Below are 26,416 nucleotides of genomic sequence, written 5' to 3'. Positions count from 1 at the left end.
TAAGGAGTGCTGTGCTTTAATTTGTCAGTGACTGTATTTACGCTGCAGTCATGTTCACTGATGTATTCTGTACAGTATAGGTGCAGAACCGTATTGTGGTGTTTTAGACACACTGATATTCCTGACATTGTTCAATTGTAATCCCCAATGTTAATAAAGCACCTGCAATGCAGTATAACGACTCCCTCTGAGATACACTATTTTCACAAAAGTTCAGTGAATGCATTGCTCAGCCTGGACAAGCAAAAGCATTTATTTTGAAAGGGACTGTGTTTTGCTTGGACAGTCAGCAGCATTTATTTTGAAAGAGACTGTGTTTTGCTTGGACAGTCAGCAGCATTTATTTTGAAAGAGACTGTGTTTTGCTTGGACAATCAGCAGCATTTATTTTTAAAGGGACTGTGTTTTGCTTAGACAGTCAGCAGCATTTATTTTGAAAGGGACTGTGTTTTGCTTGGACAGTCAGCAGCATTTATTTTGAAAGGGACTGTGTTTTGCTTGGACAGTCAGCAGCATTTATTTTGAAAGGGACTGTGTTTTGCTTGGACAGTCAGCAGCATTTATTTTGAAAGGGACTGTGTTTTGCTTGGACAATCAGCAGCATTTATTTTGAAAGGGACTGTGTTTTGCTTGGACAATCAGCAGCATTTATTTCCGGAGAAAGGGTTGTTTTGTTTGGCTCTTTTATAGTAGCCCCCCGTGCCTTGTTTCTTTGTTTTGGTTATTAATAAATGTGCAATTTCGCTGCAGCATTCTGTCTCTGAGTCTCCTTCCTGTAACAGCCTGAACCACGGCGCTATCCTAATAAATCATTCAATTTGGTGAACTATACAGGTGTGTATAAAGGCTGTGGCCAGCCTGGAAGGCCAGTTCAGAGCAGGGAATTCATTTGGATATTACATAGAGATTTTGTTTTTACAATGTGGGTCACCTTTGGGGTCATTTATCGGTCATTGCAGGTGACAACTGGTGCCAGGCTGCCATGCGAGTAAGGGTTGTTTTCCTGTTTTCCTATGTTGACTAAAACTCATCCGTTCTTTCATGTGTACTTTTATACAAACAGAAATAGCTATTATAGACAAAAACAACATGAACATAAGAACATAAGAACATAAGAAAGTTTACAAACGAGAGGAGGCCATTCGGCCCATCTCGCTCGTTTGGTTGTTAGTAGCTTATTGATCCCAAAATCTCATCAAGCAGCTTCTTGAAGGATCCCAGGGTGTCAGCTTCAACAACATTACTGGGGAGTTGAATCCAGACCCTCACAATTCTCTGTGTAAAAAAGTGTCTCCTATTTTCTGTTCTGAATGCCCCTTTTTCTAAACTCCATTTGTGACCCCTGGTCCTTGTTTCTTTTTTCAGGCTGAAAAAGTCCCTTGCGTCGACACTGTCAATACCTTTTAGAATTTTGAATGCTTGAATTAGGTCGCCACGTAGTCTTCTTTGTTCAAGACTGAATACATTAACCCATTTTATTATGCAAGCAGGCATTGTATAATTCCAAGGATGGACAAAGACAAAAGTAGTATCTCAATAAAACTCATGTACTCTGCAGCACTATTTCTGCCCAAATACATTTTATATTAAGGGTTACAATATGTATTTAAGATTTAATTCATTAGATGAACGACTAATTCCAGCACTTTTAATTGGCAGAAGCTGAAAAGCTAAACAGCACATTCTGGAATATTTGAATTCCTCTGTTCAGTGATACAAATATAGATGGAAATCAACTCCTGACAATCCAAGTCTTACAAGCGAGGTTTGAGTGCAGCACATTACAAATACAGCTTGTATCATCTGCACTGTGTCTAGAAAAGTGAGAAGAAATCTTGAAGCCAAAACAAGTTTAAAAAGATTGTAAAATGTGTTGCCTTGAAAATGCAAAAAACCTCTGGAAAACAATTGTACAGAACAGCTGCAGAAATATGTTTCCAGCAAGCCAGCTGTGAGCCTTATTGAGTCTCGTCGCTTAAAACGAGCACTTTAGTTATAAAGAACAACATCACTGCTAGAAACAGTGCAAAGCAGAATGCTGTTTTAGCGCATTGGCTCTTCCTGTTTGCTGGTTCCAGTGCATCCTTCTCCTCGTCTTCTAGCTGACGCGCTTACTCGGCGATGGCTGCAGCAGAATGAAGAATGAGATATTGTTAGCTTTGTGGTTAAGCTACTTCTGGTTCTTTATGGTTTACGGTTGCCCTTTCCACCTCACTGTCTCTAGTCGAACATACTCCATTTAGATAATACAGTAGGGGTTAACATCATTTTGAAGAGCTCACATTTTTCTATGTATAGACGCACGCATTATGTTAAACGTGTATTTGGTTTTTAATGGTATTTATTAACTAATAAATATTAAAACTGGCTCTTGCACTCTTGTAGGAAAAACAAATCAGAGCGTTCTTTTTAGATAAAGACTCCTTCTAAAAATATATATTTCTCCAGCAAAAATAAGCATTCTTAATGTTTGCCATGCATTGTCTTTAAAAGACCTCAAGCTCCCAGAAGCTAGCCGCATTGGCTCATGTTTGAGTACCAAGCACTGCTTTTCTTATGTTTTCAAGGTCAACTTCCAGCAGACGACCTTACAAGTTGACCAGAAGTGTATCTGCAATACATATTCTTTACCAACAGTTAAAAAAACAAACAAACCCTAATTCACCTTATTTTCCATTTAGGAAAATCTGAGACCTAGGACATGATGGCAATATATATTAGGTAAGATTTACTGGAAACTGCATGACATTTATTTTAAGAAATAATTATTTACTTTTCTTATTGTATACAAGAAGTCTGTTTATCATTTGAAATCTGATGTCAGTCATGCTTACCCTAAATTTCCACACAAGAACTGCCAACAGCAGCCCATACAGGACACTTTTGCCAATGAACAGTGTGTATGAAAACTTTGCAGCCGCTGAACTCTTCTGATAGGAGTCTGAAAAAAAGATAACAAAATAAATGTTTTTTAGGGGTGTGCCAGGTAATCGGTATAAACGGGTATCCACTAGGTTGAAGGTACAAAGATTACACATTAGGACATCAAAAAGATTACAATCACTGACTTCTTTCTTTCTTGCTAGGTAATAATGGTAATTAAGCTAGTAAGAGGTACACAGTGGCTTTAAAAGCATCGGAAAGCACCCCTTAAGCTCTCATTTTACATATTTAAGACCCTACTGGTTCATCAGCTGGGACAGAGACATTTCCAGAGCAGCTTCTTGTCCAAGTCAGCTACCTAAGTAACAGTGAGTTATGGAATCCTAGGTATCTGATCTTTAAATAAACCTTGTTTATTGCATTTAGTTCAATGCATTTTTGTTTTACATTAACAACTGTATTCCAGATCAGGGTTTCCCAATCCTGGTCCTGGGGGACCCCCCTGTGTCTGATGGTTTTCATTCCAACTGAGTTCACAATTACTTAATTAAACCCTTAATTTAACTAACAATGTACTTAATTAGACCTTTTTAACTGTTCTCACCTCCTAAAATAATGCCTCTTTCAAGTTACTTATAAAATGATATAGTTAATGTGAAATCTCCAATTGTTTAAAAGCTGAAAACAATTTAAAAGTCCAATTAAGCTAATTAGTAGTTAAATTAAGGGTTGAATAAAGTAATTGAGAACTCAATGAAAACCAGAAGACACAGTGGGTCCCCAGGACCAAGATTGTGAAACCCTGTTCTAGACTACTGTATACATTTCTAGCGTTTATGAAAATGCGACATCATTTTTTATTGTGATGTATAAATGAGTTACTGTGTTTACTTAATAAATGCATTTTCTAAAGCCAGTTACTTCTACCTGTATGTAGTCATTAGTTTGAAATAATGAGGGTGCATACAAAGTCCAGCCCAGAACTTAACAAAAGATTTTTCACTGTGAACTTGCCATGCAATATTTTTTATTTTTTATTTATTTTTTATATATCAAATGACGGCATGTGTTGCTCTGGGTTTTTGACTGAGGTTCCAACTTAATATGTTATATTTTCTTCACCAGGATTTTTAGGGCAGACATACAGAACATTTGAATTCTGCCAAGTTTAGTATTTCATTAGGCTGATGTAAACAGTATTATGTTTCGAGTCAGTGTGATTCCAGTGAAATGGCAACACATAGGAGGGTTAACTGACTCTAATGTGCTGAAAAACAAAATGTTTACCTTGAGTCGTGCCGCAGCCTGTAATTAAGCAGAAAATACAAGTTACAAGTGTGTTTAAAATCTCATTTCCAATATGACATGAAACCTGCACTCCAAATAAATGATTATTAGGCATACAATTCAGAAAACAAGAAGACTATCATGTTTTAACACTTGCAAATACATGCAGTCCCATATAAAAAGGTACCATGGTATTTTTGCAGTTTTCCTATCTTTTTCCCATGGTTATTCTATGCATTTGCCATAGTTTCCCCTGGTTTACCATGTTTATTCAAATGCTTTAACATGGTTTCACTTTGCTTTGTTACACTTTACTATGGTACACTTTTATATGGGTTCCGACACCGGTAACACTGTACCTCTTTGAAGTGTGTGTAATTATCCAATTATAGATGCCAAACGAAACACAATGAAAGGTATCTTCTTTAATAAGAATATAAGAAAAATCACAGGCCAGAGTGTTTTATTGGGCCCATTAATGCACTCCTTAAAACTGAGACGTCAAAATAATGGAGTCTCACGCTGAGCCTCAGGTCTACAGGGCTTTTGTATGTAAACCAGCTGAGATGCTTATCAGCACATGAAGGAATAGGTGTATGGATGATCAGTACTGTAGGCAAGTCAATGTGCATATGTGTAATCACAAAAAATAATGAAAGGATTAAGTTTTGTTATTAATTTAATTGTAGTTTTTGTACACTTACCATCTTTAGCTCTGATATATTCTACAATAGATATTGCTTTATCAGTTTCTTTGTAGAACTTTGCAATGCAGGCGAAGCTGTTCTCAGGGTTAAACCATTCTCTCGGAGTCAGTCTTAGTCGGCTGCTGATGCTGTATGTGTTCTTGCTTTTGTCCTTGGTTGCATGATCGTCTGTTTTAACCCTGTTCTCTCTGTCCTTGCCATTGATCTTCCAGGTGATATGAATGTGGTCCGGGTAGAAACCAGTGGCCAGACACACCAGGGTCACCCTCTTCTTCTTCACAGTCTCTTCCTTCGACGGCTCGAGGATGTGAAGATTAGGTTCAGAAATATTATGTTCTGATAAAGAGAAATGAGAGTAGAATTGGATACACTGGTAAAGGTACTACCCAAAGTGTTTGCCTAAGGTAGTATCCATTTAGGGATTAGTTTTGTTTAAAATGCATTAACAAGGAAGCTGGATTAATATTAATATATATATATATATATATATATATATATATATATATATATATATATATATATATATATATATATATATTCTGGATTTCAGATTATTGTTACAATGTCTGCCCAAGCTACCAAGAACAATTCGAGAAAGGAGCAGCGCAGAAAGGAGCAGCGATGATCTGTTGTATTATTGACATATTAAGAAGTAGCAGTGATCCTGTTATATCAATGGCATACTGTCAACTATTAGGAAACTTTTGCAGAAATTTACTATACTATACTATACTAAGAAAAGCCAATATTTTACATGACTTGGGTGGGATTATATTAATAATAAATGCATTGTATATACATTTGGCCAATGGTTTCAAGTCAACGCCAACAGAAAACTGTTTAATAACAATATGCATGTTCTATTTAATGGGCTGAGATGAGAGATAATGGGTTAATAAACTCACACAGTAGCCGTGTAGTTGATTTCATTGCAGTTCTGCAGTTAATCTCTGAGCTTTCATAGAACCTCTTTCGTAGAATATTTGCAATGATTTTCACCTTTTTTTGTAATAAACAATGAAAAATCAAAAACAAATGGCCTTTTTGCCCTTTTGGAAAAAACATACATTTTTAAATTTGGTAGAAAATATATATATATATATATATATATATATTATATATATATATATATATATATATATATATATATATATTATAACATGTATTGTACATAAATATGATACAAAAATTATGTTTTTACTGATGATTTAGATCTTGTTAGAAGTGTAAAAGTGTATTTACAGTATAATCGTAAATCTCGAAAAACTACTCACTTCTAAATCTTTTGTAGTCATTTTTGTACTACTTTAGTATAAATACATGTTAATTTGGATTCATATGTTGTTTTTTTCTGACTTTATGTGAACGAAAAGACACATTTGCCCGTTTTCCCATTGGAAATAGTGATATTTTGAAATATCACTGCCCTGGTCACAAAAGCAAAGTTTGTGGGGAATAATAGCCATTTTCTATACTTTTGAGGCATAAGCAATTAGGAAATAACACTTACTACCCAGGAACACAAATTGTGTTACACAGTGTAATTATTCACAAGCTTTCAAGACCTCAAAAGTCTTGAAAGCGTGTGAATAATTATTATTTAGTTAGTCCAATAAAAGGTATCACTTCTCCTTCTCTTTATTTCTGAATTCCTACCAGAAAGCAGTGGTGCTCGTGACAATAGGGTTATGTGTGGTATTTCTAGAGAATACACCATGACCGTTATCTTACTGTAGTTATTCTACAAATAACGCTATCCTCATGAGTGAAGTAAGTGCAAACCTGTATTCAACAGCAGATATTAAAGAAATAATTTTCTTTAGATCAAGCTCTGAATCTGTTTAACAAAGCAATGTCATTTGATACAATTTGGATTTGAATGAATGAGACCTGGTTACAAAAAATATATTAATCAAGACCACGGAATTTTATGTGATGCTAGATATACTTGAAAGTGTATTTTTGCACAATCTAATATAACTAATATGTAGAACAGTGGATATTAAAATATTCAGTAATTCAGAACACTTTTGGAACCTGTTTGATCTCCAGAATTTTCTTTCTACTCACCCAGAACTGTGAGTTTGGTGCCTCCACCAAAGTACTGCACATCTACTGAGCACTGTGCTGAGCGACTGGGAAAAAACTACCTTTCGAGACATTTATGAGTTCGTTAGCGGCTTCCTAACTTAAACCCTTAGGTAGGTAAATGGATGTGGAGGACAAAGACACAATGGTGCCTTTAAAATTTTCCGCCACTACTACAATAAATCCCAATATATCTGCTTTAGCAATAGCAGAGTTCTGCTTGTTTAAAAGTTTTTTTCTGCATTTTGTTTTCATTGTTGACAATGGTGAGTATATAGATATCTAAGATATCTTTTTTCCCCCAGTGGGACAACACAACCAACATAGGAATATGTTGTATTTTGGTCTACAATTTACAGAAAAGTTCTAACCCTAAAATATATAACCACATAACCACGTCAAAAATGTTACCTAGAATAGTCAGTTCGGTACCTTCTCCAAAGTACAGTACATGGCCTGAATCACAGCAAGTATCTACTGTATTAAGACTACCACTACAGTTCTAGAGAAGAGGGCTATACAGTGTTATACAGTAAGTATACAGTCTTTCAGCAATTCTGGTTGTACTGACAGCGAGCTTCATTTATTAGGTTCAGTAAAGCAGTATAGAGTTCATTTGAGAGTATTCCCTTCTTACCTAATACAGTTAGTTTAGTTCCTGTGCCAAACTCCAAGGGTGAAGTGTATGAACACAGCACTGAAAGACTTTAACAAAACCAACACCTGCAGTTTTCAAAGCCCAATACAGACTCTATCTACGTGTCAGCTTTGTTCCTTTGCCAAAGTACTGGGGCGAATTTCCAGAACACAATGCTGTACGACTTTAACAAAACTAACAGCTGCAAAATATACATGTCTATTAGGTATGTTTGAAGAGTGTGATGCTGGTTTCTTACCTAAAACTGTCAGTTTGGTCCTGTCACCAAAGAACAAAGTGTAAGAGCGCAATGATCAGAGAGCATGAGAAAACCAGAGACGTATTGCTCCACTTGTACCCCAGTCAGACAACGTGTTCACTAAATATCTGGGTATCCCTGAACCTGTCCAAATAGTGCATTGGTACAGCACATATTGGCATGTTAATATGAGAGCCCTCTGTTTAAAAAATAAATAAACAAATAAATCAACTTTTTACAACTCTATCTATTATTAGCACCTTCGTCAAAGAACAGCGCTGCATATAATAATAAAAAAAAACATATACATAATAAAAGATACTTGCCCTCATATCATTGATGTTCAAGGTCGTCTCTTACCTAAAACAGTTAGTCTGGTGCCATCCCCGAAGTACTGTTCACTGTTACTACACACCTTCTCCGAGCTATAGCAAAACCACCAACTGCAGGTGCACTTCATCTACAGTAACTGGAATGTGCCCTGATCTACATACTGAGGATTCAACAACATAGTTTAACCAACAGGGACATTACTATAGGACTCCCACATCAACAGAACATTCCACTAACACCCAACAGCAGTCTGTACTGACTTTGTTTTTTCAAAGTAGTATCTGTTCTTACGTTACAACTGCTAGCACAGTGAAATCAAACTCTTTCTTGTAATAATGGAAACCATTGGATTTCCCTAGCTATAGGTCGGTTTGTCTCGTGATTTAATTTCAGATTTTATCCAGGGCATGGATACATATTGTGTTCTTACCTAGAACTGTCAGTTTGGTGCCTTCCCCAAAGGTAGCTGGGTTATAGTTTGAGCACTGAGAGAAGGCTCTGTCTTATAAGCATGAAAGGTCTTCAACAGACCTCCTTAACTACAGATCAAACAGCAAGTTCAAATAACTTGCCTTGTAAGACGTACAACACCAGGCAATCGCTTGCTTTAGTTCCTAATATATACTGTATATATTTTTGTATTTAAAGACACATAACTTACCAATAACTGTTAGCTTTGTTCCATCGCCAAAATAAGCTTGGAGTTTAGAAGCACAGTGCTAAAGTCCTTTATCAAAATACGCTTGAAAATAAGCTAGATCTTATCAAGTTATTCTATTACAGGCTTTCAGTAAAAATCAACAGACTAAATGTATTGCAGACCTGCCAAATACATTTGCCAGCCAGAATTTAATCCTGTATTGGAAAGATCAGCTGTCCTTTGTCTTACCTAGAACTGTGAGTTTGGTTCCTTCTCCAAAGTTAGCTGGTTGCTGATTCACATTGTTTAAGAGATGGGTAAAAACTGCCTTTGACCACCAAATAAAAGGTAAACTATCAAAATGTTAACAATTTTACCACAGTACACCTTTATAAGGGATAGGAGCTTTTGGGCAAGCATTTTTACCTAAAACTGTGAGTTTGGTGCCATCTCCAAAGATAGCTGGACTGGATGAGCACAGCATAAAAGAGTAGTCTTATAAACACATCATCTCTACCTAAACCAAACCTGGTTACTACAGACTCACCATGGAGGCACATGTCAGAAAAATAACACAAAAGCAACTTTCATTTCATTTCTGTACTGCAAATTATAATATATTATACATTTATAAAACATTTATAACACATTAATAAGCAGCACCTTAATATAAAGTGTTACCCAGTACAGTTATACAGATGCCTTCTCATTCTACAGTAGAATATTTGGAAGTAGCACACTGACAAACTACATACACCTGGTCAATAATAATACATTTATCTCAGCACATATTTGTACGTATATGTGACAGAAATGCAATGAGTTCTGGTGATAAATCTCCCTCCCGACCTGTGAGGGTGCTAAAGAATGAGAGGAGAAGTATCTGGAACGACTGGCCTGACAGTTCGTTTCCGGGACCGGGAAGTGGGTCAGCCTGGAAGGAAGTGAGACTCTGTTGTAAGACTGTATTGACCTGAAAGGTAAACGAGGGGCAGCTGCAAGTAATAAGGCAGCTGCAACCGTTTACCTAGATGTCATGCGGGATTACATATAGGGGCCAGGGTAACGCTGATCTTTTCCTTCGTTTGGGTAAAACGCTTGGAGAAAGAAGGAGCGAGAGTGGAACTCGCAGTGTTTTGATTCGTGTTGTGTTTGTTATTAACTGTCTGTGTTTGTTTCACTGTAGTTAAAGCACTAGTCCGGAGCTGTTGCAAAGGGTCAGCACTGTCCTGAGAACCCCTGCACACCACCGTATCTGTGTTCTCGCCACCCACCCTCACGACGCACTCACCCAGGACTGGTGACCGTCTGTTTGTCTTTGTTCGGGACTGTGCCCTGTTTCTGTTATCCCCGAGCTTTGCACATCGTTGTGTATTGTCGGGGATTGTTTTCTTTGTCGGTCACCAGACCTGGAAAAGCAAAAAAGCACTTTTCACTGTATCGTTGTCTGCCTGTCACTCCTGCACCACCTCACTGCTACACCCATTCCCCCTACCAACCACTTTGCCACAGTATACTATATTAAAACAGCGAATATTTTTATAATGATTGGAAAGTGAACTCACCTAAAACAGTAAGTTTAGTCCCATTTCCAAAATATGCCTGACTTCCAGTATCACAGTATCATATCCAGTAACAAGAATAGATCAATGAGGACAATTCCAGCAAAGTGGATATACTGTATTAAAATGTGCATATGTGTTATCCTTACATAAAAAAAAAAACAACTTTTTAATATTGGTTTAAATTGGAAGCCGATCATCTTGACAATTGCTTAATAAATACTTACATTTCAGATCAATGTCTTCTTCATGAATGTAACCATCAATGTTTTTATATTTCATAAGAAAGAGTATAATTCCACCTAGTAATTTGTGAAAGTGCTCCCTAGCGTGTTCTCCAGAGGGAGGCACAGTGCCAGTGATGCCCATCTTGTTCTCCACAGGCAGGCACAGCGCCAGCGTTGTTCAGCAGTGCAGGCTGCCTGCTTCACGCTGCGGTTTTTGTACAGCTAGTCAATGGGAATGTATCACCGTGCCCCCCCTGTCCCCACAGCGTTAGACTGTCATACAAAAACCAAGCTGCTCACAGCGGCAACTTCCTGTGCTGTCTGACTCTAAGCTCTGAGGGCTGTCAGTGCAGACGGTTTGTATTTCTACAGAGGCCACTCTCTACAGGAAGGGCGTCTGTGCAGGTAATACCCACCCACTGGGAGGAAATGACACAGCACTGACCCATAAGTAGCAACCCTCCTTATAGCAGAGCACTCATTGAGAAAGCGGCAGCCAGGCTCACCCTCCTGGAAAGAGACACAATGCTACGGTCTGATGAATGAGAAAAGGTTATGAAAGTCGTTTTCTGTTTATGCATTATGTTTACAGTCACCGCAGAGGTTGAAAGACATGAATGTGGGGGTTGATTTTCTGTGGTGGATAAAGGAGGTTATTTGCTCATAAAAGCTTTTTTTTTTTCAATATTGCACTCATATATCCTTGTAACACCTAATTATAGAAGTTTACGCTCTTGCAGCGACTCTCTGAAACAAAGTGCAATATTAGTAAAGAGTGTATTTTGGTGGTGTTTTGGCAGCTTGTATTGTAAATAGTTAGAAATGGAGTGTTCTTATCTGGCTGGGGTTTGATTGATCCCCTGCTTATCAAGGTCACTTGATCCTGATTGGTTGTCCAATCTCAAATCAATTAATAAAGTGAATCTACCTGCAAGGCAGGTGTATTTAAAAGACTTCAACAAGCTATTGTTGTGCACAAATACGAGGCATCCCCAGCAGCATATTCTAAACAGGGGTTCTCTTCTAGCTTTCATTCCAACCGAGCTCTCAAGTGCTTAACTAAACCCTTTTAATTGTTTTCAGCTGAAGTTACTTATATACGTTTTTACAGTTAACTAGAAATCTCTAACTGCTTACGAGCTGAAACCAATTGAAAAGCAAATTGTTAGTTCAGTTAAGGGTTTAGTTAAGTAACGGAGAGCTCAGCTGGAACAAAACCCAAATGAAGACGACACAGGGGTCCTGAGGATCAGGGGTGAGAAGCACTGATCTAAAGGATAAGGAGAGAAGATCGGTATCATTAATATGTTCAGAGGTTAATGAGGTGGCAGTAAAGGTTCATCCCTGCTGGACACCATATGCAATGGAACTTGATTGGGAGAATCGTACAATACAACTGTGTACAAATGACAAAAACCCAATATTAAAGTATGTGGTCTATAATGTTTATATGGACAGAGAGCCATGCAGCGACACTGGCAATAGAACTAAAGTGGAAAATCAAAGACTACAGCAGGAGGTCAAAGGGCACTTTCACCATGCAGCTCTTCCCATTTTCTTGTGTGACTCCTGCGATCGAGCTTGACCTAGGGCAGGGGTTCTCAATCCCAGTCCTGGGGGAACACAGCCCTGCTGCTTTTTGTTCCAACCAAGCTCTTAATTACTTAATTGAACCCTTAATTGAACTAATAATTAGCTTGATTTGACTTTTTAAATAGTGTCGTTTATAAAAAGTTGGAGAATTAACGTTCTTTATACAATTTTATACCTAAATTTAAATCTCCACCTGTTTAAAATAATTAAAAAGCTCCGATTAGGCAAATTATTATATATATATTAATGACCCCAATATGGTGGCCATCTTAGGTTACAGTGAAGGGTACTGTTCAATTTTAAACTTAATGAAATGCATCTTATATTGTTCATGAGATATTAACAGTAGCAGCTGTGGCACCAATGAGTTTGCAAAGTCATACAAGCTCCCCTTACAAGGGATGATTAATAATAGAATAATCATAATTGAGGGGTGGGTGGGGCACATTTGAATAGGGGCAAGACTATAAGCTGACCAATAGCAAATGCTTCTACACTTTAATTTCTGTGAGCCCTGACCTCCATCTTCCAATCTAACCATGTTCAATTCTCACAATAATACTAACCACAACAAGAAGGCTATTGTATCTTCTGCTAAAAATAAAACAAACATATTATTTTCCCAGGATATCCTGCAGGGGGCAACCTTTGATCAGGTAAATTCATAAATAAACTTAGAATACGCCTCGTGGTTGCCAGTGCCCTCAGCTTGTGCTGACTCATTTTAAGCAGAATATCAAGTTCTACATCACTTCTCCTGGTGAGTTTGTCTTTGTTTGAACAATGGCACCAAAACATATTCAGAATGTTATCTATAATTCATTCGTTCGCAGAAATGTTTTCCATAAAATCTAAGGCAATTGTTGCTGACCTTTTTAAAAGTATACTTTAATTTTTTGTTACAAGAACATAAGAACATAAGAAAGTTTACAAACGAGAGGAGGCCATTCGGTCCATCTTGCTCGTTTGGTTGTTAGTAGCTTATTGATCCCAGAATCTCATCAAGCAGCTTCTTGAAGGATCCCAGGGTGTCAGCTTCAACAACATTACTGGGGAGTTGATTCCAGACCCTCACAATTCTCTGTGTAAAAAAGTGCCTCCTATTTTCTGTTCTGAATCACCCTTTATCTAATCTCCATTTGTGATCTCTGGTCCTTGTTTCTTTTTTCAGGCTGAAAAAGTCCCTTGGGTCGACACTGTCAATACCTTTTAGAATTTTGAATGCTTGAATTAGGTCGCCACGTAGTCTTCTTTGTTCAAGACTGAACAGATTCAATTATTTTAGCCTGTCTGCATATGACATGCCTTTTAAGCCCGGAATAATTCTGGTCGCTCTTCTTTGCACTCTTTGTAGAGCTTAGGTTTTACTTTTAATATGAAGCCAGACTATGATTCTGCACTGAACAAAATGTAAAACAAAATAAAAAATAATTAATGTTCTTTTTAATTCAGAAGACAGATAAAAACATTGGAACAAGGCCATCAAGAAAAACACACTAATATTCTCCAGTCACTGTATTTTGTATCTTGCTCTTAATTGTACTGTAATTCTTAATATGTATTTTTTTGTATACAATTGTAAGTCGCCCTGGGTAAAAGTGTCTGCTAAGAATTAAATAATAATAATAATAATAATAATAATAAATAATAATAATAATAATAATAATAATAATATTTAAAATCAATAGTGGTTTAATTGCTGAAAAGTGCTGAATGTGTCTGGTAAAACAAAGGTTTAGTAAAAGCACAACACATTTGTTTTATTATTATTAAAACACTCAGTGGTTCAAAATCAAAACCACAATCACCACACACACACAGTGTGTCCGCAGGGGAGGGAAGGAAGAGAGGATCACAGAATACCTCATTCACTTTCAATATCAATCGCTCTGTTAAACTAGCAACCAAATGATTATCAGCATCATTGAAGTGCAGTGTTGAGCTCCCTGCACAGCGCTGTAATGATCACTATAGATTAGGGAGAGATTAGAGAGGACTGACCCTGTGCTTAAGGGATCAATTAGACAGGACACTGACCCTGTGCTTGCCCTGCTCACTCAGCCCGTGAGATTGTCATTGATCAGAGAGCTAGAGAGAGCAACACATTTAGATTTGCTCATTCATTTTTTTCATCTCCTTTTGGGACTTTTTGTAGAAGTTTTAGGGATTTATAATAGTATTTTCTGATATTCCAAATGAATTGGGATTATGTTATATTGTTGCTGTGTAAACTCAGGTCCAGCAATAAAGTAGACTTTACTGTTTTCACCTCTCTCCTACAATACAGTATTTACTGTTTTACGCCTGCCTCCTGTAATAAAGTAGGCTTTACTGTGAAAACGCACAGTAGATTCTTTATAGCCCTAATGATTCCACTTGTTCAGTTTTCAGACAGGAAGACTGGTAGGTTTGTGTACTGTGGCACTAGCTGCACAGTAATACACTCCAGTGTCTTCAGCCTCAGCATTCTTTATATTTAGAGAGATTCTATCCATCTGTGTCCTGGTGACAGTAAATCTATCGGGGATGTTTTCACCCTTTTCTGGATCGCTGCCGTATGGAGAGTAAAAGACCAGTTGAAGCTCACTGGAGTTTTGCTGTCGATACCAGTACATGTAGATATTAGAAGCACTCTGGTTGCAGTTAATCTCTACAGACTGGCGCAGGCTCACTACAGCAACTGGGGGCCACTGGGTGACTTTCAGGGCTGACTGAGACTCTGCGTCTGGGGAAAGAAAGAAATACAGTCGTTGTTTCTCACACAAAGTAACAATGTCTAACACAGCAGGGGGAAATAAATGTGTCTGTGAAAAATACATACATTCACAGAAAAGCACTTTAAACATTAGACTTTCACCACTGAGCAATAATTAAATCAGAAAACCAGAAATAAAAGGTCCCATTCGTTATTTTAAGCAAAATATCCAAACATGCACTTCGCCAATACACTGCCAGCCTCATAGTTTAAGGAAAGAAATACATAAAAATACCAAAACTGAAGTGATTCTCAGAGTTTAGCAGCACACTTGTTGCATAAAGAAAGATAATCTAATATTTAGTGGTTTTTAAAACAAACTTACAGTGCAGAAATGCAATAACCCCGAATGGAAGAAAGACGTGGTGCATGTTGAAGCCGGCTCTGACTCTGTGAAGCGATGAACACTAGAGGCATTCTGTTACAGATCTGAACCACACAACTCTGATGTCATCATTTCCTGTAGTTCAGGCGTTTCCAAAAAGCCCTGCTTTCAATACATGGCTAAGTTTTTTACATACAAAGTGCTTGTAAGTTCATGTCACGGTTGGGAGTGTACAGTATTTCATTTTTTTTTAAAACTGGTAAGAAATTTGATTCGATTTTTAATTTGAATTCCTTTTCACACGCAAGGTGTTTACGAATTACAATGTTTCAATTTTTTTGGGGGGAAATGAAAGAGAAAATTGCAGTTATATTAGCAATGGATATGACCAGATTAAAGACCAAGTAGTGGGGTTTTGGAATATATAGCATTATACATCCCCACTCTTTAAATAATATACATGTCATTTTGATTTTCATTGCTAACATCCTGACAACTTTTGTCACTTAAAACTTTAAAATCTGTTTAAAACACTGTTCAAAATGTCTGCTCTAGTGCACTGGGGTTTGAGAGCTGTCCTCTAAATCACTGCAGGAAGAGCGCTAAAAAAAAAAATGAAAAAACGTAACAAGGTTCTGGCATTTCCGTACCTCATTGCCGTGTTGCCCGTTTGACAATGCGGGCAATAATCCTGACACTATCAGTGCACTAGAGCGGACATTTTGAAAATAGCTTTCAAAGTTAAAAGTGTAAAACGTTGTCAGGATATTAACAATGAAAAGAAGTGTGGAGTTAAGGTTAGTCATGGGGTTAAATGACGGAATCGTTTTTTACACAGTCACAATATTGAATACGATTGTGTGTTGCTGCATTTGTGTTTCTGTCTCTTGTCTGACCCCCTTGTTCAGTTTTCAGACAGGAAGACTGGTAGGTTTGTGTACTGTGGCACTAGCTGCACAGTAATACACTCCAGTGTCTTCAGCCTCAGCATTCTTTATATTTAGAGCTGTTCTCTCCACCTGTGTCCTGGTGACAGTAAATCTATCGGGGATGTTTTCACCCTTTTCTGGATCGCTGCCGTATGGAGAGTAAAAGACCAGTTGAAGCTCACTGGAGTTTTGCTGTCGATACCAGTACATGTAGGTATTAGAAGCACTCTGGTTGCAGTTAATCTCTACAGACTGGCGCAGGCTCACTACAGCAACTGGGGGCCACTGGGTGACTTTCAGGGCTGACTGAGACTCTGCGTCTGGGGAAAGAAAGAAATACAGTCGTTGTTTCTCACACAAAGTAACAATGTCTAACACAGCAGGGGGAAATAAATGTGTCTGTGAAAAAAATACATACATTCACAGAAAAGCACTTTATACATTAGACTTTCACCACTAAGCAATAATTAAATCAGAAAACCAGAAATAAAAGGTACCATTCGTTATTTTAAGCAAAATATCCAAACATGCACTTCGCCAATACACTGCCAGCCTCATAGATTAATGAAAGAAATACATAAAAATACCAAAACTGAAGTTATTCTCAGAGTTGATTAGCACACTTGTGGTATAACGAAAGAGAATCTCATGACATTTAGTGTTTAAAAAAAAAAAAAAAAAACTTACAGTGCAGAAATACAATAACCCAGAATGGAAGAAAAATGTTATGCATGTTGAAGCCAGCTCTGACTCTGTGAAGCGATGAACACTAGAGGCATTCAGTTACAGATCTGAAAACACAACTCTCATACACACTAGAGGCATTCAGTTACAGCTCTGAACCACACAAACCACACAAAAGCACTTTTCCTTCCCGTGTGTTAAAAGAAACGAGGAAGCGTCATACATGGCTTTTAATGCTTCTCCACGGCCTTTTCACAGCCACACGTGATTTTGGAAACAGTGAGTGGACTAAGTGTGGAACTAAACCTCTCTAAGAAATCTGACATGCTCATTTACAAAAAGACCTCTGGTAAAATAACACGAGGACAGGGCATCTTTTAAGTAACAATTTCTTAAATCAATGGATTGGTCAGATGTATTTGCATCCCAGATTGTTTGTCTAGAAAGGCATATATTGTGGACTTCTGTGTGCTTGACTACAGTGTCCTTATACAGGTGTTTATTTTTTTAAATCTCTTCATTGTAACCCCTCTGCGGCGCAACCCGTCAAACCTGTTGGGGCGCAGGAGACTGATGCTTCGGTATGCAGGTTGCTCGTAGATTATAAATTTGGTAAAAAAAATAGAGTGCCTATATTATTTTAATGCATTTTCACATTACAATTAACAAAAGTGTGCAATGCGGCTAAAATCTATAGACCTATGTGCTTCTGTTACATGACTGCCACTGAACGTACCAGGTATGTCCTCTTAGTAATGCAAAACAATAGCGTTTTCTTCTCAACTTTAAAAGGTAGCAAGTTTCCTTTATTTAACTTGTGAAGGGGCTGGTAATGGTGCAGAGATTCCCCTGTGTGCTTGTGACAGAGATCGAATGATTCTTGGTGTTAGATCTCCCTCCCGACCTGTGAGGGCGCTGCGTAAAGGGAACAGAGTACCCTGGACTAAAAGGCATGAAAATTTATTCCCGTGGGTAGGTGGAAGTGACCCAATGACCCGGACGAGAAACGGCTTGGCATCAGAAGCAGATGCGCTTGTTGACTGAAGGGTCATGGGTGACAGTATAAAAAGGGGACGTAGTGATGTGATCTGTTCCTTTGTGAATGGTTGTATTAAAGGACCAGAAGGAGAACCTGTATCGTGAACCGTGAATGTTTTGTTTGTTTTTGTTTGTTGTTAATAATACTGTTTGTAATTACTTGGATGGCTAACACGATTCGGAGCTGTCGGCAAAGACCAGCCCTAAACCCGGATCAACAACACTGCACTTTTGTTTAACACTAAAGAACTGTTTTCACTAGAGCACTAGAGCACGCACTGTGGACTGGTGTTTGTGTTTGTGTATGTGTTACGTGTGGGTGAACTAAAAACAGGACTGTTATTATTTCGGGGCAAACCCGTGGATTATAAATAAGCAAAACACGTTGATGTATTGCTTCATCACCATCAATAAATCAATCAATCTATCTTTATTTATATAGCGCCTTTCATAGTGGACCACCATCACAAAGTGCTTTACAAGATGCAGCAACAACAGGGAAATCCTTAATACACGTAACATTGTTATTATTTACTGTTGTTTTGCCAGCAGGCCATTGCATTTAAAAAAACATTGAATAACCTGGATTCCAATTGTCTGTTTGTTCATTGATCGCCTGCACCTGCACACTGCTAACCACTTTGCCACAGTGCAACACTGCTTGTGCCCATGGGCGGAGATTCTGAAAGTAAACAGTATTCTCCGATCAGCGGAAAATGTTTTTCAGACAATGAGATTCATACTGAAGCGAGTTCAGCAAAATAAACTCAGGCACTGCTTTACGACAAAGGTAGACCATTATAGCAGTTTATTGAAGACCTCTATAAATTACAGTGGCTCAGAGATTGCATCCTCATTACTAAAGGTACAAGACTACATGCAGTACAGGTGTCTAATTGAGTCACCGTAATTAAATAACTCGACAACCCAAATTAATATCCCGAACCTCAATTATTCACAATCCCCCTTTTCTTAGGGAAACGAACACAAGAGGGCACTGTATATCCTTTTTGAATGTACAGTCAGCACTCACATATCCAACTCTATAAAATGTTGACTTCATTGATGGTTAAACGAGTGTGATGCATATCTGATTATTTCATTCTGGCCCGTTCCAACCCTTGTCCATTTTTTCAGGGAACACAATAAAGATACAATGTCAAACACAGCTGAAAGGACCGTGTTTCAAAATAAGTAGGCTTCCATTTAGATTTACTGTAATCGGTTTTGTTGGTACAGTATTATATTTTCAAGAGATGTATTTTAATTCGGAATGATTGGATTCTGAAAATATCAATCGCCAAGAGACGACTGTGGACTGTAATACAGTACATACTTTTCAATCCGATATGTAGTGTAGCGGTATGCAAAATTCCCCATTAACGACCCAAAAGAAAAATTTAATCAAAATGTTACCCATGCACAGAACTGTAAACCTTAAAAGGCAATGCAATTTTGCAAAAGAAACAAACAAAAAAACAGTTTGCAGAATTAAAACAGTATCCAAAGTATTCCAAATTGCGGAATATAGTTCTCGATAAGGCCCTAATGTCACATTTCACTTGCAAATGAAAATGAACAAAAACAACTGAAGATCACAAATTTGTAAAACAAAAAAAACCCCGAAAAAATACATCACAGTATCTAAAACTGTTAAATGATTAACTGTTTTACATTACAGTTATCATTTGCTTTGTCGTTGCTGCATTTTCATCATGTGAAGTTGGAGGAAGCAGCGTGCAACTGAGAGAATGCAGGCTGTGACAGTTAATCAGATAAATTGTAACATTGAAGAGACGGGCTTTGTATCAGAAAACTGGTGCCAGAGTCAGAAATCGCGTGTGACGGGTAAGTGCATTAATTTGCTACATCTATAAAGCGGGAATCGATTTGTATCTTAATACAAGGACGGTAAAAGGCGACTGGTGATCTGAGTGTCGTATATACGAGTACTGACTGTATTACTGACAGAACAGAGAAACACTCATTTGGATATGAAATCCTTATTGGATGGCTATCTCTCCAGCGTTTCACATAGTAAAGCAATTAACTCATTATCGCCACCTGTTGGAAAATCCCTGACTTGCCCCAAAATATAATAAACAGTAAATAAAACCCCATGTATTATAGCTACATTCATTTGTTTTGTGATTGAATTCCTGTTAAGTCATTGATTTTTCTCTGTCTCATTATTCACAGCTTTTGTTGGTTGAACCAACTGTGGGCAGGGTGGCATGTCCACCAAATTTGACTAACAGATGACTTTACCAATCAATGAGATGTGGAGAGCAAAAGTAAAAAGAATTAGGAATTTAGCTGCTCTCTTAAATAAAAAAAACTTTAGATAAAATTATTTGCATGTGCTTTTATTCATATGCTTGGCGGTAGCCTTCTGGAATGATTTAAATCCACAGTACACAGCTAGCTTGTTTACAATGGAAACCCCTGGCCATACAACACCAAGCAGCTTAAAGCGACAGGAGGCAATGACTGAGATTAACTTCATGAAACGTGTGCACAGGTAAATCACAAAGTTAGTCACCTGTAGAGTCCGTGATGAGTATGACAGCAGTCAGTCAAGGTTAAAGTGGTTTCCAGCGGAGAAGTTTGTGGAGAGCACAGAGGAGGTGCAGCAATAGCTGACATCACACTAAGACCCCCCCCCCCCCCCATTGTATTCCGGTGAATTCCTAGTGCCTTTATTGTCCTAAAGTGATCATCAATGGTTTCTACAGGTCATACCATTTCATACCAGGCGAGTATGAAATATAGACGAGTGTGTGCACTGCAGTTTGAGGCACTGGCACTTGCGGTCTTGAAATACTGGAAGTGGACACAATGTCAATGCATTGTATAATTCTGCAGTAGCCAAAGAATTCCACACGATGGCACACATGCGCTGTAAGAGTTATTAGAGCCACAGCTTCAAGCGTTAGGAAGAAAAAAACATTTTCACTTCATTGCCTGGTTATACTGTGTAGGCTACTTGCGTATCAGCTGGTATGATTGAGCATGGATCATGTTCTTTTTAATAAAACTGCAAGAATCATGCTAAATACCTAATCGTTATGACTAATAGGGAATTTTGCATTAAAGTACTTTATGAAATGGCTTGGATAAATGAAATGCTTTGATTGGCTGAACAAGACAGAATTGTCTTACTGCACAGCTAAGGGCTCCTCACCTCTGATAGAAGTGTGTCTGGACTGCAGGGGTAGGGGTTCCTCTAGCTTGGAGAAAGGATGAAATCATATTAGGTTTTAGGTATTACAGAGTGCCGTTAGAGGAGCTGCAGAAAAGGTGTAGTCCTTCAGGAGAAATGTTTGCAAATTGTGTCATATCTCAGAAAAAACAAGAAAAGACAGGTTAGGGAGGCGCTACAGCTTCTGGTCGTACTAAAATAAGTTCACTGTGATCCTTATTAGATCATTATACTCGTCACAGCTTCGGTGTACTGTTATGTAATGTGTAATATTGCTGAAATATTTGCTTTCTTACTAAAACAAAACAATATTATTGACCCATATCATTTATTCTGTGTGCACAATTAAAGAGTGATAGTATTGTAAATGAAGGTACAGAAGAATATATATTTAAAATAGTAAATGCACAGATACTGGCTGGCTAGCATCTAAATGTGTTCCCTTTAAAGCCGTTAGGGAATCATTAGTGAATCCCGCCAACACCCATGAGAACATTGTGGACACACAGGCATGCAGGTGCAAAAATGGAATTATCAAAGCTTTAATTTTGAAAGTTTGTGAAAATCCACTGCCACTATAGATAGATATGAAAACTGTACAATGCACTTGTAAGACCTCATCTTGAATATTGTGTGCAGTTCTGGTCACCTCGCTATAAAAAAGATATTGCTGCTCTAGAAAGAGTGCAAAGAAGAGCGACCAGAATTATTCCGGGCTTAAAAGGCATGTCATATGCAGACAGGCTAAAAGAATTGAATCTGTTCAGTCTTGAACAAAGAAGACTACGTGGCGACCTAATTCAAGCATTCAAAATTCTAAAAGGTATTGACAGTGTCGACCCAAGGGACTTTTTCAGCCTGAAAAAAGAAACAAGGACCAGGGGTCACAAATGGAGTTTAGAAAAAGGGGCATTCAGAGCAGAAAATAGGAGACACTTTTTTACACAGAGAATTGTGAGGGTCTGGAATCAACTCCCCAGTAATGTTGTTGAAGCTGACACCCTGGGATCCTTCAAGAAGCTGCTTGATGAGATTTTGGGATCAATAAGCTACTAACAACCAAACGAGCAAGATGGGCCGAATGGCCTCCTCTCGTTTGTAAACTTTCTTATGTTCTTATGTTCTTATGAACATATACTCATATTTATAAATTATACATATTTTTGCAGAATGCAATTTAATTACATTATTTAGGTCAATTACATGGTTTTAGGGCATAGACCATTATGTACAAGACAATCTATAACACACTAAGTTGGATTTGAGTATCTTAGTTTGTGTATAATACTATGCAGGTTATGTAAAGATCTTTAGCACAAGACTGATATGTTGAAGATGCAGACAAAGGTATGGAATAAGAAATGTAACTAGTTGGAAGCCATCGCTCCCACAGTTATAATACGCTGACATCTCCAGCATTTGATCAGTGTGTCCTTTTATTTAATACATGAGGTGGGAACATTGTTATTCATGTTCTTCAGTCAATTGTGACCATCCAAAAACATCAAATTAAACGTATTTGCATTTCACCACGGTCTCTATGGTTTTTTGGTTAAATGAAGACGATATGATGCATTGGATCATAAAAATGCATATTGTTGCATTTGGTTTTGTCTTTATATTTTCAATAAAAAGGGTTTTTAAAAAAAATGCATCAGGCCTTCATCTTGGTTGACGCAGTTTTTTTGCATCTGAACTGTAATCTACATGAGATGACACCTGTCAAGTTTCATGTTGATTGATTGGTTACACCGTGAGCAAACAGCAGCAGTTTAAAATTTTGGGACGACAAAAACAAACAATAATAATAATAATAATAATAATAGATAAATAAATACAATTTCAAAAATCCTAACAATAATAATAGGGTTCCCGGCCATTCTGGTTCCTATCTGGGTTCCATAGTAACCATGACACTATTTGTACGCTAAGGAGTTATAAGCTAGTTTTGCATTTGACCTCAAGGAGAGGTCAAAGTTCATAGTCAAGGTAATTTTTTTTTTTTTAATAGAGCATACATGGGTTTCTGTGTGTTGCATAGTAACCATTACCTTATCCTCCCTCTGTTAGTTCTTCCCACAGGGGCCATGTTTAGGATAGGAGGCTGTGTGATCCAGTGGTTGAAGAAAAGAGCTTGTAACCAGGAGGTCCCTGGTTCAAACCCCAGCTCAGCCATTCGCTCGTGTGTAACCTTGAGGAAGTCACTTAACCTCCTTGTCTTTCTGGTCATACACTGCTTTAAGTGACTCTGCAACTGATGCGTAGTTAATACACTCTAGTCATTATGAACCATGCCTGATCATATTGCTTTTATACATCAATATTACAGCACAATTAATTACCATTTGTATTTTTGGTCACCTCACTACAAACAAGACATCATTGCACTGAAGAAGTACAGAGAAGAGCAATCAGGCTGATCCCAGGACTGAATAACTGTGCTGTGAGGCAGGTTAAAGTAAGAACATAAGAACATAAGAAAGTTTACAAATGAGAGGAGGCCATTCGGCCCATCTTGCTCGTTTGGTTGTTAGTAGCTTATTGATCCCAAAATCTCATCAAGCAGCTTCTTGAAGGATCCCAGGGTGTCAGCTTCAACAACATTACTGGGGAGTTGATTCCAGACCCTCACAATTCTCCGTGTAAAAAAGTGTCTCCTATTTTCTGCTCTGAATGCCCCTTTTTCTAAACTCCATTTGTGACCCCTGGTCCTTGTTTCTTTTTTCAGGCTGAAAAAGTCCCTTGCGTCAACACTGTCAATACCTTTTAGAATTTTGAATGCTTGAATTAGGTCGCCACGTAGTCTTCTTTGTTCAAGACTGAACAGATTCAATTCTTTTAGCCTGTCTGCATATGACATGCCTTTTAAGCCCGGAATAATTCTGGTCGCTCTTCTTTGCACTCTTTCTAGAGCAGCAATATCTTTTTTATAGCGAGGTGACCAGAACTGAACACAATATTCAAGATATGGTCTTACTAGTGCATTGTACAGTTTGTAATGAAATCTCTTCAGCTGAGCAAAAAAGAAGGGACAGAGGGCACCTGATTGAAGTCTTTAAACTCACAAATGGTATAGATAATGCAAACCCAGGACACAACTTCAAATTTAGCACAGAGAGAGGAGCAAGTGGACATACATGGAAGATGAGTAAAAGGAAGTCTGGAACAGAAAGTAGGAAGCACTTTCTTACACAGAGAGCTAAATGCATGGAATAGTCTACCAGCTGATGTAAAAGCCAAATGCTCATTCTCATTCTCAACCTTTTCTTATGTCCTAATTAGTAAAGAGTCTGGTATTCTGTGTTTTAATACCACATAGAATATCTGTCACTTAATGGGATATAAGCTCTATGTCCATGTTGTGTGTTTATATAGCGTAAACTAGCTTGTTTGAAACTGTGATCAGGTTTATGCAGCGAGTCAAATGGTCTCAAATATACTGTACATTTGTTATAATAAAAAAATAAATAAAAATTGGTCAGTGGTTTGGCAGTCAAGCTTTATTGAAGAACAAGAAACAAAACAATGACTACTAACATGTTTATTTCTGATTGATTAACAGCAAGATTGACTTTAATAAGCCTCTATTGTCACCCCAGAAAATGATGCACATAAACAGGTGGTGCATCTCTAACAGCTTCGTTGCTCTGTGTTACCAGACTTAAGTATAGTGCTCTTTTTAATTGAAACACTTAATTATCCCTCTATTGTTTCTTTGCTAATTCTGTATTTTTGTTAGCTGCTCAGCTTAAAAGATTGTGTCTCCATGCAGAATGTATGTATTTTATGAAACAAGTAGTGTGTAGTGACTACATCTTCCTTACAGTGACAGTAAAGCGATCAGTTTTGTTCAAGGAATGTAGAGCTAGTTTTAGGGTGTTTCATCATGGTTTAGCAATACCAATTACAGCTTTAAAGGCAGGTATAAAGGACAGAAATAAATGTCATAGTAGCAAGCCTAGATAAAACCCACTGAAGGGGCAAGAAATGTAAAAAGCTATTGCAAAAATACCTTCTAGCTGTTGACATATACACTGCCCCTCTTTCCAACAGTATCCCTTTTCTTAATGCTTCATTACTTGTACCAAAGATAGATACAGGAGCCCTTTGTGCCTTTATGAAGATTTTTGTTTACCTTGGTCAGACCGGCTTCCTCAAAAGCCCACTCGGATTCCTTGTTCACAGAGATGGTCACAGTTGCAATGGGGATACCGCACGAGCTCTTTTGATACCAGATGTAGATGTAGTTGCCTCTTGCTCCCTTGTTGCAATCAACAGGGATCTTGGTGTAACCTTGCTTCTGTAAATACAATTCTTGTTCTGGATCAGTGGAAACATCGATGCCTGTGACAGATTTCCTTTTTTCTGTAGATTTTCGCCACCAGAGAAAGACGTACGCTCCTCCAGCACCACGATTAAGGTCTTCATCCACTCGGGTGTAACCTTCTCTCAGCAGGTACTGGTGCTCTCCGAAGTCTGTAGTGACTGCCAGGTCTTGAATAAAGGCTTCCTTTTCTCGTTTCATCCATAAGTAGATCCAGTTACCCTTGCATCCTCTGTTCATATCGCAGCAAGATTTTCCCCATCCTTCCTGAGAGAATTGCAGTTTTTCTTCAGCGGCATCAACAGTTACCTGAAAGTCAGTGATCGGTTGGTCAAACTTGGTGTTGCCACAGAAATACCACAGGTAGATGAAGTCTCCTCCAGCTCCTGCATTAAGATCTTTATCGATTTTTGTGTACCCTGCTTGCATTAGTCCAACCTCCATCTCTGGTTTAAAAGAAAACTGGATTCTTGATATGGCTGCGCACGGATGGCATTCCTTTTGATACCAGAGGTAAATGTAATTTCCTTTTGTGTTCTTGTTCAGATCAACATAAATTTTGGTGTAGTTCTTCTGAAACAGAACTTTCTCTTGATTTTGGTTTAACAAGATATCTACTTTTGAAACAGACATTCTGAAATGAACGCACTACAAATTGGGACTGGAGAATTGGAGAAACACGTTTAATTCAGTGTTTTTGGATGGTCACAATTGACTGAAGAACATGAATAACAATGTTCCCACCTCATGTATTAAATAAAAGGACACAATTAATTATCATTTGTATTTTTGGTCACCTCACTACAAACAAGACATCATTGCACTGAAGAAGGTACAGAGAAGAGCAATCAGGCTGATCCCAGGACTGAATAACGATCAAGAATCCAGTTTTCTTTTAAACCAGAGATGGAGGTTGGACTAATGCAAGCAGGGTACACAAAAA

At 37.9% G+C, this 26,416-nt stretch overlaps 1 protein-coding gene across 1 annotated transcript; it reads right to left on the bottom strand.

The window, feature by feature from the left end:
• Window positions 1-1,393: 1,393 nt before the first annotated feature.
• Window positions 1,394-15,766, bottom strand: LOC121305635 (M1-specific T cell receptor beta chain-like). Its single transcript, XM_041237327.1, has 9 exons — window positions 15,297-15,766; window positions 14,634-14,941; window positions 9,084-9,126; window positions 8,726-8,733; window positions 8,222-8,321; window positions 4,875-5,213; window positions 4,171-4,188; window positions 2,835-2,941; window positions 1,394-2,125 (listed from the first exon to the last, which is right to left on the bottom strand). The coding sequence occupies exons 1-9, from the start codon at window positions 15,340-15,342 to the stop codon at window positions 2,099-2,101; spliced, it is 996 nt and encodes a 331-aa protein (XP_041093261.1). The 5' UTR covers window positions 15,343-15,766; the 3' UTR covers window positions 1,394-2,098.
• Between the last annotated feature and the right edge of the window lie 10,650 nt (window positions 15,767-26,416).

Source organism: Polyodon spathula, chromosome 44 (assembly GCF_017654505.1).
Source record: "Polyodon spathula isolate WHYD16114869_AA chromosome 44, ASM1765450v1, whole genome shotgun sequence".
Taxonomy (NCBI): Eukaryota; Metazoa; Chordata; class Actinopteri; order Acipenseriformes; family Polyodontidae; genus Polyodon; species Polyodon spathula.
The sequence above is the reverse complement of the archived record's forward strand: the minus strand, read 5'-3'. Positions and strand labels throughout refer to the sequence as shown.

Bases quoted from the DNA above. Each gene is read 5' to 3' on its own strand.
- LOC121305635 (XM_041237327.1), bottom strand. From the start codon at position 15,342: ATGCACCACGTCTTTCTTCCATTCGGGGTTATTGCATTTCTGCACT. The intron at 14,942-15,296 runs GTAAGTTTGTTT...TTCTTTCCCCAG, and splicing joins GGTTATTGCATTTCTGCACT to ACGCAGAGTCTCAGTCAGCC. The intron at 9,127-14,633 runs GTACACAAACCT...AATGTGAATCAG, and splicing joins ACTGTGCAGCTAGTGCCACA to CAACCAGCTAACTTTGGAGA.